Source organism: Sus scrofa, chromosome 1 (genome assembly GCF_054392235.1).
Source record: "Sus scrofa isolate SSC_HxYL_T2T_F1_AM1 chromosome 1, Sscrofa_HxYL_maternal_Yorkshire_Landrace_v2.0, whole genome shotgun sequence".
NCBI classification, from domain to species: Eukaryota; Metazoa; Chordata; class Mammalia; order Artiodactyla; family Suidae; genus Sus; species Sus scrofa.
The window spans coordinates 34,931,498-34,947,411 of record NC_139383.1 but is presented as its reverse complement, the minus strand read 5'-3'; the positions used below and the strand labels follow the sequence as shown (position 1 = coordinate 34,947,411).

Here is a 15,914-nt window from a genome sequence, read left to right as displayed (position 1 = left end):
ATTAGAAGCCACCCAGGTGTAGGAGATTAAGGACTTAAAAGGCAGATGGAGGAGAAGAGCATCACCTGGACAGCCTTCATCCTTTATAATAAAGCAAAGTTCCCCCACGATCCCAGGGGTAAGAATAAGCTTAAATGAACAAAATTTAGCAATTTCTGTTGACAAAGGCAGAATCCTTGAATGGATTTTTTTTTTTAATGTGAGTTTGTCTGCCAAAACCTGATTACCTTTCATAACAAATAAATCTCTACCAAGCGGAAAGGGAACTAAGTAACAAAAATATGCCTGGCCCCCCACAGGTCTTCGTCCAAAAATGTTGAACGTCACAACTTCAAGAGTCTACTTTGAACAGATGGGGCTTGAATAACAGCAGTGGGGGGAGAGCCAGCAAATGCTGCGTTAAGGCCCACCTTTGATCTGCTGAGCTCAGCCTTCAAAGAATGACTTTTCAAAGTCATCCCTGTCATCGCACAAGTCTGCTGATCACACTTTTCTGAGTGGTCCACAACCATCTAGGCATCAAATTAACAAATCTCACGACCTGGAGTTGGAAACTTCTGAATAATAAGGTCCGATGAATTCAATGGAATCTGTCATTCCTCCTCATGCCAAAACCTTCCACGTCAGCCAGACCAGTGTGGCTACTTCCTCAAAAAAACATGATTGTTCTCATTTCTTTCTATATATATATATGGTTTTTTTTCCATTATAGCTGGTTTACAGCATTATAGCTGGTTTACAGCATTCTGTCAATTTTCTACTGTACAGCATGGTGACCCAGTGACACATACATGTATACATTCTTTTTTCTCAAATTAGCATGCTCCATCATAAGTGACTAGACATAGTTCCCAGTGCTACCCAGCCGGATCTCATTGCTAGTCCATTCCAAAGGCAACAGTCTGCATCTACACTCTCATTTCTAACCGCTGAGGGCACCTCGTAAGGAGGAAACCAAACCCCTTTTTATACCTGCCTTTGCCCAGATCCCACTCCATTTCGGTCTGACTACAGAGATATGTTGCTTCCTTTTTGGAGCTCTTCTTTAATAGCATTGTTTTCTTTACTCCTTTGGCTATTTAATTGAATAACAATAAAGCACAGTTAATACGGATGCTTGATATCCCTCAGAAGACTTCCATTTTTCTCCCATCATTTTATTATGGCATTTTCCAAGTATATATAAAATTAGAGATAACTGTATCACCTAACCCCATCTAACCATCACCTACCACCAAAACTTGTCAACCTGTGGCCAATCTCCTGACTGAACTTTACATTTCCTAAAGGAAGGTATGAAATTGTCTTCATACTTGTTTGCTTTCTCCCAGAGCCTAGATTAGTGCTAAACATGTAATAACTCAGTAAATGAAAGAATTTAGAAATGAATTGTAGAAATGAATTGAAATCCAGTCCACCAAAATTCTGAGATGGCCCTTCAGTGTTCAGGTTACTTCATCCAATCAATTCTTAGACAGACAAACCACTAAAATAAAAAAATGTTAAGGAATACTAGCAAAAATAACAAAAATTCCTGAGCTATTTATGTAAGTGAAATAATATTTATCATTTAATATTATCAGCAAATCAAGTTTTGAGACTGAGATCAAAAAATCATTATCAGGAGTTCCCATCGTGGCTCAACAGAAACAAATCTGACCAGTACCCATGAGGCCGCAGGTTCAATTCCTGCCCTCACTCAGTGAGTAAAGGATCCAGTGTTACTGTGAGCTGCGGTGTAGGTCGAAGACATGGCTCGGAACCCATGTGGCTGTGGCTATGGTGTAGGCCGGCAGCTACAGCTCTGATTCCACCCCTAACCTAGGAAACTCCATATGCCACAGCAGCAGCCCTAAAAAGACAAAAAATAAAAAAATAAATAAAGATACAATTTAAAAAAAATCATTATCAATACAAACGAGTAGCCAGGCACATTAGAGAGGAACTAAAATTTACCTTTAGAGGTCCTAACTCCATTCTAGCTAGAAACATAACCTTAAGCAAGTCACTTATCCTCTCTCAGTCCTTATCTCTAAAATAAAAAGAGTTGTGCTTTTCCTAGTGACCTTATAATGCTATTAAGAAATTCTTTTTAATTTGTCAAACTGCTTTCTAAAATACAAAGCACCATCTAAATATTATACTGTCTTTATGGCACACTTGGTCCTTTTTCAAAGAGGTTCTATAATCCACTGGGGGGCACAAGACGTAAAATTCTCTGAAATCTTACAAACTAAATGTCTAAATAGCAATGTAAGCAATACAGATAGGAGAAGCGAAGTGGCCAGCAAAGGCTTCATAGTAGAAGTGAGCATAAGGTTGGGTCGGCAAAGATAAAAAGAACCTGGGGAGGAAAGGAAGAAACAAAGGCATTTCAGAAGGCATATACCTACACAATGTTTAAATGTACACGCACACGCACACACACACACTGTCCAAATTGCTCAAAGAACAATTAGAACAGGTTGCAGTTTGACTAAAGAAAAGGGTGTCTGTGATAAGAATAATAACAGTAGCAGTAGTAGAGAGATTTGAGCAGTTGACCAAGGCTACATCATAAAGGACCTCAAATGAAGGTTGATTATTTTGAATTTAAAGGAAACACTGGCAAAATCTAAGGAGATCACTATCAGCAAAAGAGTACTTCCCCCAAAGTAACTGATTGAAAATAGAGTGTATGGCAAGGGAAAACAGGGGATGGTTACCATTATTAAATGGGACACAATCAGAGCTGTAACTAGAGGCGAAGCAGTGAAAAAATTAAGGAAGAAAATAAATTTGGAATATGAGACCCAAGATGAGACCCAAAACTCAGTAAATAGAATCCCTTGATTAAAATCTTCTAAAAGTGTTCAAATTATCTCCTTGGATGGCAAAGTTCCACATAACAGAACCTCTCTATCTCATCCTAATAAGTTTTCCTTGGACCATTCTGCCACGATGCCCATCTCCTTCCAGACCTAGGGCCGTGGGTGAGCTGCTTGCTCTGTCTCTGCCGCATTCCCCTGAGCTTTGTGTGCCTAAGTCCTTTCCACTATTCAGATCTCCTGGTGAAACTCAATTTCTCTAACAGTTCTTTCTGAACCACCTGGTCCCAGAAGGTTTCCAAAACTCTAACTCTCACCTTATCCTATTTCAATTATCTTCTTAGTGCTTACTGCATTCTGATATTTTGCTCATTTATTTATCTGTCCCCCACCCCAAAGTAGAATTCCTAGGAGAACAGGAACTATGAGACTTATTCAGAACTATATATCCCCAGCAGCCAGAACAGAGCTCGGTATAGGTTAGGTTGCTTGATAAATACGTGTGGAAGGGATAAATTAATGAGTCATTCATGGTGATCTTCAGAAAGTCAATGTTGTTGCTATTCTGGGGTCCCTACTGTCTTCAGGCTTGGCTATTCCACTTCCCTAAAATGCTGTGTGAGTATCCCAAATCTTTTCAATTCTAACTCTTTTTGACTTTGCTAGCTTTAGTCTTTCTTTGTAAATAAGAGTTCTCAAAAGACTAGTTTGAGGGTTTTCTTCCTTCATAAAAACATATGTATAATTAGCAGACTCTGATCATCATACTGTAGGGACTGAAACTCAAAAGGTCCCACAGAATAGTCACTCAATGAACAAGGACCTGGAATTGAACACAAATCAAAAGACTTCAAGTTTGAACCCCTACCCAAGATATAAAAAGACCTCGACTTTATTCTCTACCAACATTAAAAAAGAGAAAGGCCATCTACTTCCAGTTCTCATACAGCATGTCACAATACCTAATGTAATAAATAGACATACTAAAAAAAATAGTTATTTGGCTATGCTTATAACTGCCCTCTCCCCAAAAGAAGGGAAGGGAGACTAAGAGGGAAAACCATGAAAGAAAAAGAAAATAAATAGCAACCAAAACGAAAACTGGATACTCACTCCAATATTTATGGGCTAAACTGACTTCATTCTTTTTAAAGCCTAACATATTGAAGCTCACAAGCAAACCTAAAGTGTCTCTTAAAAAAATATTAACCCAAAGAATCACTGTATGTGTTCTCAAGTATTATATTGATGCTGTTGTTGCAAAATACCAGGATCTAAAGATGTTTAAGTTTGAACCAATCTTTGAACACTAGGCACTAGAAATTCTTTATTCTTTATTACTTCATTGAATTATCAGTTGGTATAAATTTATAAGTACACAGCTTACTTTTAAACATAAAATAAGAATTGATTTAGTGCTTCCAGAAAGCTGAAAAGAATGATTTTTTAAAAAAAGATCATTTGAAGAATATTAAGGATCTAAATCTCATCAGGGAATTCCAGTGGTGTGTGTGATAGTTACTTATATAACTAATGCAGAAATAACATGTAGCAGCTAGTTTTAAAAACACCCTTTGAAAATCAAGACAGCTAAAATTAACTATAAACTGTCCACTGGATTATATAAGTGTATGTTTTAATTTTCAGTGTCCAAAGTTTGTTTTCCTTTGAATTCCAACTTCTATTACCAATAACGGAATAATTAAATTCTATATATTATCAAAAGGAAGAGTAAAATAGATATGAACTATAAATACGTCTGACATTTCCTTTATATTTCCTTCCTACTGCACTCTTGCAATTGAAAAGCTTATACTAAAATAGATAATTACAGCCTTTTCTTTTTCCATTATGTTCTAAGAATGGAAACTGAAATCACCACAGCAAAAAAAAGTTAAATTTTAGATAAAAACATAATGCCACCCGGTTTAGTTTTGTTTTTTTTCTTTTGAAGAGGCAATATTTAGTTACACGTCACATACAATCTAAAATGAAGAAAATTTAGTCTTTGCCATGGAAATGGAGAAAGAGGTCACACAGAAATTTAAGTTTTACGGAAACCTGGAAGGCCTTTAAAAAAAAAAAAAAGACCGATTCCAATTAACTATCAGATGTCCAAAGACAAAATAACTGAAGAAAAATTGATTTTTGTTATCTGTATTTTTCTTACTGAAATGTTATCTGATTAATAAACAGTACAGCATTGTCAGATTAAACACATTAGAAGGAAATGATTCTTGCATTTGTGTGTGACTAGGAATCCTGCCCCAGTAGGATATATCTTTTTTCATCTTAGTACATGAAGATCGGCCCATTAAATATATGTAAATAATGGATACAGTGGTATGGTAAACAAGGGATCTGAAGTGCATTAATTCAACTTCAACAAGCTGCGCTAAACGCCAATAAGGGAGCTAAACAAGAACAACGGGCATCTCTTGAACCCTTTGGAGCATCTGTCTTCCCAGGTCCCCTTGAATAAAACAAACTCCTAAGAAACAGTCATGAATTAAACAAACACTGCCTAACTCTCCTTACTGCTCATTATTTTTCAATCTCCTATTAAAAGGGATGTGAATTAATTTCATGGAAACATTTCTCAAAAGAATTAGTGAAGGGACACTTGACAGCTCCTGCTACACTAAATGAAAACAGGTATGATTTAGTAGAATAACAAGAGACTTCTGTCATATACTTGCAATAATTATTGTGTTAATGGGACGCTTTTCTTGATTTGTTTACATTTGTTTACACACTGTAAGTTGCATCAATGAATCAATACAAGCAGAGTCCAAAGGAAAAATAAAGCAGGTGTTTTATAATAAAAGCAAATCACCACCAGGAACCAGACAGAAGTTACCCTCACCAGATAAGTTTTAAGAAAACAATGACTATAATAACATGGAAGTTTTTTCAAACCTTATTTAGAATACTTTAAATGAAATACATAGGGAATCACTGCGTAAAATTCAGCAGCAAAAGGCTGCCTTGTTAATAACAGCCAATCAAACAAAAGTTATAGCGTGAGTGTAAAAAAATGAGCCCAAGTGCCCATGTTAGGGAATTACTGTTGCCAGAACTAAAATAAGCCAACTTTAGTTGTGGCTAACTTCAAAGGTCACTGATACGGCTAAAGTCCAAAACTTTAAAAGCAAGATTAAATTAGGACAGAAGAAAGAGGGAATGATTTCAACCATTTAATAATAAACAACTTAGTCCATACATGATGATAAGAAGCTTTCACTTAGCACTTGATCAAATATTAAAACAGAGTAAAGGTGAGGTTCCCATCATGGAGAACTACTTCCCATTCATATGTTGAAGTCCTGATCCCGTGTGTGTGTGTGTGTGTGTGTGTGTGTGTGTGTGTGTGTGATATTATATTAGAGATTGAGACTTGGGGGTGATTAAGGTTAAATGAGGTTAAAAGCTTAGGACCCTAATCTGATAGGCATGGTGCCCCTATAAGAAATGGATGAGACAGGAGTTCCTGTTGTGGCTCAGTGGTTAACGAATCTGACTAGGAACCATGAGGTTGCAGGTTTGATCTCTGACCTCACTCAGTGGGTTAAAGATCCAGTGTTGCAGTGAGCTGCAGTATAGGTTGCAGACCTGGCTCCGATCTGGAGTTGCTGTGGCTGTGGTGTAGGCGGGCCACTACAGCTCCAAATAGACCCCTACCTAGCCTGGGAGCCTCCATATGCCGTGGGTGTGGCCCTAGAAAAGGCAAAAAAAAAAAAAAATAAAAATGAAATGGATGAGACAGACAGCAGAGCTCTCCCTCTCTGTTATGTGAGGATACAGGGAGAAGCTGGCCATCTGCAAGCCAGGAAGCGAGCACTCACCAGGAACCAAATAGACCAGCACTTTCATCTTTAGCCTTTGCACTGTAACAGAAATAAATTTCTATTGCTTAAGGCACCCAGTCTATAGGATTTTGCTATGTTAGCTAGAGCAAACGAATACATCTTCCTACCCTCTTTTCTTCAGTGGGGCTCAACAAAGATGAATGAGGACCAGTAAAAACTGGAAGCACTCCAAGAGCTATGGCACAAGAGTGATAACCTCTCTTCCTCACTCTGCATGGATGGTTCATGAGCATGCCCTTACTCCAGCCCCTGCCCTTCAAGATCATCTTTCAGAGACTTTTTATTTAAGTAAACAGTCATTTGGTTTAAGTCCCAATCTTCTTGGGTCCAAAGCCAGAAGTATCTTTGGAGTGTAACAAACGTTCCATTGCCAAAATATCAGTGAAATGCATGTTAACATAAACCTTTAAAAAGGAGACAAAAACAAAAGATGCCATGCTTATCCGGTTCTTATAGTTTGTTTTGTTTTTTTTTTTTAAACAGCGGAAAATGTTAAGAAGAAAATGGGTTGCAAAAGCTCAGTGTTTATTTCTCAGTGAATTAGGGGGTAAGAAAAAAAAGAGGCACATTCTGCTATATTATTACTTTCCAATTTCTGGCCAAACCCCTGTAGTTTTCATCACGCATCATTTTTGTGATTAATGATGTGCACCCAGTTAATGGAAAACAGCAGATTAGGTTTCCACTAATAGTTTTGGAAGTTCTGTCTGTCTGCCTCATTTGGTAACAACCTCACTGTTCAGTAAGAAACTAATGGATTTAATCCCAAAGCAGAATTTAGTTTTACACATACAAGACAGGTCAGATTTCCAGAGTGGAGACAATTACATTTTTAGAGGTATGCTGATCTTCAGTTGAAATTTAACACTGAGATTATACCTCATAAGGTTGGGGTTGTAATTTTATTTTCTTTTTTAGTTCTTTTTAGGGAGCAATTAAAAAATTTACAGTACTTACTTAAGGCCTATTAAAATAGGCAGAATTAGCAACTTGTAACCATGGCAAACAAAATACTTGTAATATGATACTTTCTATAATTAGCATACTGAGCTAAAAAGACATTTATTTTTCTGAAGACACCAGTGAGAAACAGTTCCTTATATATTAGTGTATCACTTCAATGTTTATATCATTAATAAAATTTACATTTGCTTATTCGGTTTCACTATAGAAAATGTTGGTTCCAAATAATTATGGCTTAACAAAAACGATGAGGTACAGTGGAAAACATACTAATCTAGGAATCAAGAAATCAAGAGGCGAGATTTATAGAATAATTTCTGCCTCAAATTACTCTGGAAACAAATCTTTTGTTTTCACTTTCCCCACAACATTTCATAGCTCTATCTCTTAAGTCATTTAACAATTCTTAGATTGTTTCAAGTTTTATCTAAGTACATTCAATATTCCCGTGTGGACCTACATTTTTATCTCCTGTAGGGCCAAGCTACACTGTATACTTCAGGAGAAGAGATATCCCCAGTGTGGGGTCTCATGCCATTAAGGTGTCAATTAATTAGACATTTTCATAAATAAAAAAACCTGAGAAGAAGAGAGCATGGATGGGGAAGTATGAAGAGCTAGAGCACAGAGTACTTTTAGGGCGGTGAAAATACCCTGCAAGAATCTACAATGATGGATTCATGTCACTATACATTTGTCTAAATTCTTAGAATGTACAACTCCCAGAGTGAACCTGCTAATTAACTGTGTACTTTGAAGGATTATGGTGTGTCAGTATGGATTCACCTATTGTAACAAATGTACCTCTCTGCTGGGAGATGTTGATAATGGGGGAGGCTATGAGTGTGAGGGGACAAGGGGTATATGGTAAATCTCTACCTTTCTCTTGATTTTGCTGTGAACCAAAAACTGCTCTAAAAAATAACATCTTATAAACAAAGAGAATAACATGCTTTCATAATAGAAGAAAATGCCAAGAATGCTGAGCACTTAATAAATCCAATAGAGTTCACAAGTTTTTAAATTTATCCATCATCACATTAACCTAACTTTATGGCAACACCTACTATGTGTCAGGACCCTTTTCTAAATGTTTTATATGTATTAACTCACTTAATACTTAGAACAACCCAGTGAGGTAGGTCCTGCTATGACCCTTATTTTTCAGATAAGGAAACTACAAAGAGATTAAGAAACATTCCCAAGGCTGCAGATATGCTAAATAGTAGACTCAAGATTCACCCAGGAAGATCTGACCCCAGAGCCCTTGGGCCCTGATCCTGATCTCCCAGTAATGAAAATTCATTACTCAGAGAATCATTTTTGCCGTTATTTCACAATTTCTTAGATTTTTGTCACTTTTCAAATCAGAGGCTGTTTCTTGGGGGTCTCCTCATTATTGAACAGTCCACAGAAAATGTGATTAAATTACCATATCACTCTTCTGTTTAGGCATCTGTTAAGATGGACTCTCTGGGAAGGGAAAATCACAGCAAAGATAGGTTCCATCGTTTTCAGATTTTTTGGTTCCAAAGAAAAGTAGAAAAGAGAAGAGCTAACTTGTAGGGAGTGTTTTGTTTTCACTTCTCGGATCTCGGATCTCGAAAGTTATCCTACAGTAATTAAAGGTAGGAGCACCCCCGGGCTATTTTCTCTGATTGTCTCTGTTGTTATTGTAAAAGTTAAGTGAAAAGGGGTTGTATCAGAGGAAAAGACAGCTAAGGAAGGGCTCAAGCAAAGAAAATGTAAGAGTCTTCAGCAGGAATACAAAAGAAAAGGCATCTGGAAAAATGAGAAGGTTTAAAAAAAAAAAAGATTAAAGTCTAGAGGGTGTAAATTCTCTGGAGAAGAGAAGCTGAGTAAACCATGAAAACAAGGAGAACAATTTCTATCAGTATCATAACACCACTTACTCTAGAAGTTTGGGAAAATTAAAAATATGCAGTGTCTCTTCAAGAACAAAAGAGTAGGCTTCTAACATGGCACACTGCAAAGGCTATATTTTAATTTTTTAAAATTCATAGAGATTCTGCATAGGCCATAGTCAAAAGTTTTTCCTACTGTTTCCTAAAAGCAAAAATGCTACATGAATATAGCTGTTTTTAATAACTGAAATACAGGTACCGCTAGGTATTTAAATGACAACATCTATGAAAATATCCATCAAGTAATTTATTGAGCACTAACTAAGCACATGAATAAAAAATTCTACTGTTATTTGCTCTCATTGATTGTTATGTTTTGCTGGTTAAGGAAAAGAATGTGGAAGCAAAGTAATCACTTAAAAAATGAGTTATTTTTGAAATTTCAATGTGCAACAAAGAGACATTTACCCATAGGTTCTAAGTATTTAGTAATCATTTTCTCTGATAAGAGACCTCCAAAAAGATCTCACTGGCCAGGTTTACTGCACAGGTACTTTTTGCACTGTTTGCTTAAAAATACCACAGGTACCTGTAACCTAGACAGCTTTGTTATGCAAAATGAGACTGAACAAAGAAGCATTCATCTGGTTCTTGGTACCATAACTCAACATTAAAATTAACACCGCAGAAATCTGTGCCATAAAAAATGTCATTAATATCAGATTCAAAGATAGATCTCGCAAAAAAATAGGAAAAAGTAATTATATGGATCCCATTTCTTAGTCACAAAGGAATAGCAATACGACACCATAGATAAATTATTTGTTAGATTTATCAAAATCTACTTCTATGGGTTTTTTTTCAAAGATACAACTAACAATTTGATTCCTTAACATGCTATCTATGCAGGTAGCCAACAACAAACAGAGCTGAATATATGCAACCTGAAACCAGAAACTGAATTTTTTAAAATTTTGCTAATTTGTTATCTGAGCTTTAATTTATTTTAAGAAGGGTGAATCCATTGACAGCTCTATTTTGCTGAATCAAGGTTTTCCTTTTTAGCATTAGGTTGAGCTCCAATAACAGATTCTAGTGAAAACAGTACAATGACAACGTGTTGTGAGGATGACTCAGCAATCACAGCCATCAACCACTGTTGTCAGAAATGAACCTATTGGAGTTCCCATCGTGGAGCAGTGGTTAACGAATCCGACTAGGAACCATGAGGTTGCGGGTTCAGTCCCTGCCCTTGCTCAGTGGGTTAATGATCCGGTGTTGCCGTGAGCTGTGGTGTAGGTCACAAATGTGGCTCGGATCCCGCGTTGCTGTGGCTCTGGTGTAGGCTGGTGGCTATGGCTCCGATTAGACCCCTAGCCTGGGAAATCTCCATATGTCGTGGGAGCAGCCCAAGAAATAGCAAAAAGACAAAAAAAAAAAAAAAAAAAAAGAAATGAGCCTATTAACCTTGCTTCAGTGCTTAAGCATTAGTTTCACACACCTCTCCCTAAGTACCTACCACGTACACAGCCCTCCCAGAGCTGTGTGCCCTGAAGGGGCAGATGGCTTCCGAGGACTGAAGAAAAACATCCTTCTGTTCAGGAATAATGGAATCAACTAGAACCTAAAGAAAGTCTATTAAAATCTCATAGACACATAATCCCAAACAGAGAACCTTACCTGTGGAACCATACCTATGATGTAAGAGACTTTTAATAAAATTAAAAATCAACTCTAAAACAATGATTTCCTCTCCCCTCTCCCCGGAAATAAAGATAAGCCTGTGTGCTTTTCTAAAAAGCAGAAATAACTGTTACTTGCTTATAAATTACTCACCAATGAAAATAAAAATACTTTTACATAAATGCATTCTCATTAGGTTCTATAATAAGCTTCAAGTGTTTTAAAGGTGTAAATCTCAAGATTTAACAGAAAAGTGAACTTTCAGAAGAGGTAACTTTCTGTTACCAAGTATGAACCTCACAATGAAGACTACTGAACAACTCTCCAAACTGGTAAATGCATTTTTTTTTGTTAAGCCATATAAACTTAGCTACACAAATCACAGTGTAGATATTGACACTATCCACTGTCTGATTTACTCATAATTAAATCAAGCATTTGGGGGAGGGGGGAATAGGCAGGTGGCAGGGATCCAAAGATGTGGACAATTTCTTTTTGCTTTTTATTTTTTTATTTTTTTTTAATAGTTGAGGCTGGAGAGGCCATGACAGGCCTTGTACAGGGAGAAATATGAGTAATAATGAGGAATGAGAGGCTGTCAAGTGGCAGTGGATGGAATGAGGCAGAAACTTGGTCATTACAATGAAGACTCTAAACTCTTACTGAAATTCTTTAGCGCGACCTTCAAGCCAAAACTGTCCCCCACTCTAATCTTGGTGAGGTTTTGTTTGCTTATTTTTATGCTCCATGTAATTGCCAAAAATATTTTTAAAAGACTGAAATGCCTCCCCCTTAGCTAACATATTTCAGGAAACCCTGTTTCATGTTTATTTTCCAAATGTAATTTTTCAAGAAGTCAATAAACCAATCTAGTCTACATATTACACTCAACTCAAAAAGACTGTATTTCTGAACAGAGACATAGAAATATAGCTGTCAATACAAAGCTCTTTGCCAAACAACCAAGAAATTTTGTGCCTAAACTACATTTTTCCACATGTAAAATATTTCCCTGCTTTGAGGATTTTGTGTCAGTGTATGCAAACATTTCCTCAAGAAGAGCAGTGGAGGAGAGCTAAAGGATAATCTCTCATTCCTATGGGGCAAGTATTTACCTCTAAGTATGACACACACAGTAAGATCCAATGACATCGAAGCATGAATCAGAAAAGAACAGATGATTACCTGATATTCATTGGGCCAAAAGGTGCTCACTGCAAGCTCAGCCCGAAGCCAATCTCTACCCGTGAATCCAGTCACGTTCCAAATTGGATTGGCGAGAGGTCCTTTATTCACCCGAACTAATATGTTTAACGTGCCAGGATTCAATCCTTTCTGGCTGTATAAGAGGTAACTGAAGTCAATACAGTGAGTATCATTCTCTTTCATTGTAGGCAGCTGAAGTCTGGCTTTTTCTCCAGGATCATGATCTGAAGAGTCCACTATCATATAGGAACCTGAAATGACATTATATAAAATAAAAGCTAAACAGATATATATGCAAAAAGGGGAAATATAATGATAAAAAGAACGCTAAAACGATTCCAATTTATTCTGAGTATTTAATTCAAAAAGACTATGTCTTCCAGAACAGAGATATAGAAAGATATCAAAAAAAGTAGATGAAATGAATTCATAAGGGGTAATAGATATTGTTCGAAGTACAAAACATGTACAAATTCATTTACTCTCCACAACAACCTGTTACTTTTCCTAGTTTACCAATCAGGATATTGAGGCACAATTAGTAAATTATTTAAAGTCAAATAGACCATGTAGAGCCTGGTTCAAGTGCAGATCCCACTCTAAACAATCTCTAGTCTTGCTCAACAGAGGTTTCTCATCAAACAAAAAATAAACAAGAGAAATAGGTTACTGGCCTGGTTTACAGAGGGAGGGAATTTTTCCTTTTCGCAATTCATTACACTAATGCAGACAAGGGCTAGGAGTGCAGGCGCTGGAATCATTTCTGATTTCAGATCTCAAAATCATCACTTCTGCATGCTTTGTGACCTTTTGCAATGACTAACAACCCTGGACTTGTTCAGGGAATAAGGATACTCTGCAGGATAAATATAAGGACCGAAGTTCAAAATGCCAAAATTTCTAGAGCTGAAAATCTGACACACAGTGGATTTACCCATTTGAAGCCTCGTCCACTAAGCTGTCAGCTAATCACCATTGCCACTGTCCCTAATTCTGCATTAGTCCCTATGTTCTTCTAGAGCTACAAGCAACCTGGTTCGAAAATCCCTAATCTACTCCGCTATGGATGGTTTATAAAACATTTATTGGTAATATGTCATGAGGAAGCATAGAATATAAAGAATCTCAACCTTGCAGCACCTCATTGTTCCACTCTCAAACACACACTCTGCATAGCAGACAAAGTCATATAGCGCTGAGTATAAAAATGGAACTTGAACATTAGCTGCCACTATGACTCCAAGGACCTCTCCAGAAAAGTGATCAGTTCTTCTCATGTCACTGTGGATCTTAATAACGATATATATCACAAAAATATATCTTAAATATTTAATATTAAGTAGTAATACCCATTTGTTACACTTAAGGTAGGACACAAATTTCATCGTATAATATTTTTCCTAGGCTATAATTTTAACCAAAATGTATTAGATACAGTGTTACAGAATCCAATGTTACAAGACTTACACTGGTCTTCTCTTCCTGATAACTTGAAGAATCAATCAACCCTCTGTGTCTCCTCCTCAAAACAAAAAAACTTTTCGCGTGACACACTAAACACTCATTGACTACTTGTCTAACTAGTTCAATTAACCCCCAACAGCAAGTTCAAACCATGGCAGGTAAGAAGGCTTCAACTATTTAAGACACCAACATTTCACATCTGACCCACTCCCAGTCACTGGTACTCTACAGTTCAGAGCTTTTATGAAGATTTCATGTGACAACACTACCAGTTATCAAGTTGAGGACAGAATAAGCTTACTACAGTGATCGTTATTATATTACTTTCCCTTCATTTTCCCCAGCTCTCACCTTCTCCTATAACCTGGAATTCTCTTTTCACGCCCCCTCCGCCCTGATGCTCAGACTGCACATTAATAGAATAAACTGGCCCGGTATATTTTAGAGAAGTTATGCCTTTTTCTTTTAAAAAAGGATATCCTAGATCCCAACCCAATTTATAGAATAGGGTGATTCTATTCTTGATTATCCGCACATTCTGAAATCCATGGCAGAATTGCAGAGATGTCTTTCAGATTCACCACAGCAGAACAGATCAATTATGGCTTTGAAGGAGGACCAGGCCTAAGATCTTGGTTAAGTTACTTAGTGTTATTGGGCCTCAGCTTCCTCACAAACCAAAGTGACCTATTTCTCCACGGCAATCTCAATATTTTCGGTGATATATTAAGGCAGTAGTGGATTTAAATTATTTTTACAAGTCGGCATCAATTATAGCTTCTGATTGTCAGTTTTAAAGTAGTGCTCTCTAAATGTCTTACAGGCTTTCAAAGTTATTTTCTTCCATTATAAAATAAACTCTGAAATTAAATGTTTTGTCTCCCATTTTAATTATATAGTATGATATTTACTATTAAGACCATTTAGCAATTTTCAGCCAGTTGCATTTTTAAGCTACAATAATTTTCTTATTAAGGAAATGGGAGAAGCAAAGTACATTAATTTGTAGGAATTACCAATTTGATCATTAGAAAGACAAAAGTCACAAAATAAAACCTTGTCCAATCTATCTCAGTATTTCAAGGGCATTCAATACAAGTTAAATAAATTTTTAGGCGTGCTGCTATTTCATTTCTATAGAATGTGTCTGTTAAATGGGTTTCTTTCAATGCAGCCTGACTACTGCTATATTTTCTGAGTCCTATGGAATATTATGCATTCATTTCACAATTCCAGAAAGGAAGGAGCAAGCACTAGCATCAAAAAAACATCTAAAACCTTCTGCCAACTGCATGCATATAGTGGCAATTTACCCTGTAGGCACCACGTAGATACCTGCCTGTTTGACACAAGATTCCCTTCCATCATCCCAAACACAGAGAACACTGTGCTATTCTTATCATCTTCTAAAATTTACTTTCACAATCTCCCCGAATAACTGGCTACCAACCCGTCGAGTCACGAAACTCTGTAATATGTATTTCCCCCATTCTTTAAGTTATAATTTAAAATTATTTACTATTGTTTTGTTATCAGCTAATTAATTCCTTAGATTTCTAATGTGTTTAGTTCTATGCAGGTGTAACTTAGCTATCTCAAGACTTAATAATTAAACATCTGTGTCCACACACACATATAATGTACTGACTTTCAATGAACATAACTTCTTTAGTGGCATTAGAAATATTCCTTATGGTCTGTTGAGCAACAGAGTTCTCAAATACATCATTTAAGACAAAAGACAAAATGTAAATAATTATGATTTTAAAAGTGTAACCTTTCCGGAAAGTAATCTGCCAATGAGAGTCAAAACCTTAAAAAAAATGTATGCCCTCTGTCTGGCAATTTCAAATCTAGGAATGTACACTAGATAAATAATCATGTATGTGTACAAGGATATAGCCTAAAACAGATGTCCATCTCTTCATTAAATTGTTGAAAATAAAGAAAAACAAAAGTATTTTAAGTGTTCAATAATAGGCAATCTGTAAAATTATGGTAAAATAGTTTGATGAATAATTAGCAGTCATTAAAATTATATTAAAACCTATTGAATG

The 15,914-nt window shown here is 36.5% G+C and overlaps 1 protein-coding gene across 43 annotated transcripts in view; it reads right to left on the bottom strand.

Moving 5' to 3' along the window:
- Positions 1-15,914, bottom strand: part of PTPRK (protein tyrosine phosphatase receptor type K) — a 560,031-nt gene that overhangs the window by 343,437 nt on the left and 200,680 nt on the right. For all 43 annotated transcript variants that reach the window (XR_014803891.1, XM_084956833.1, XM_084956839.1 and 40 more), the window contains exon 3: positions 12,373-12,644. Coding sequence is in view for 39 of the 43 variants with exons in the window: in XM_084956679.1 (XP_084812805.1) it covers positions 12,373-12,644 (272 nt within the window). In the remaining 4 variants the exon portion in view is untranslated. The remainder of the gene's footprint in view (positions 1-12,372; positions 12,645-15,914) is intronic.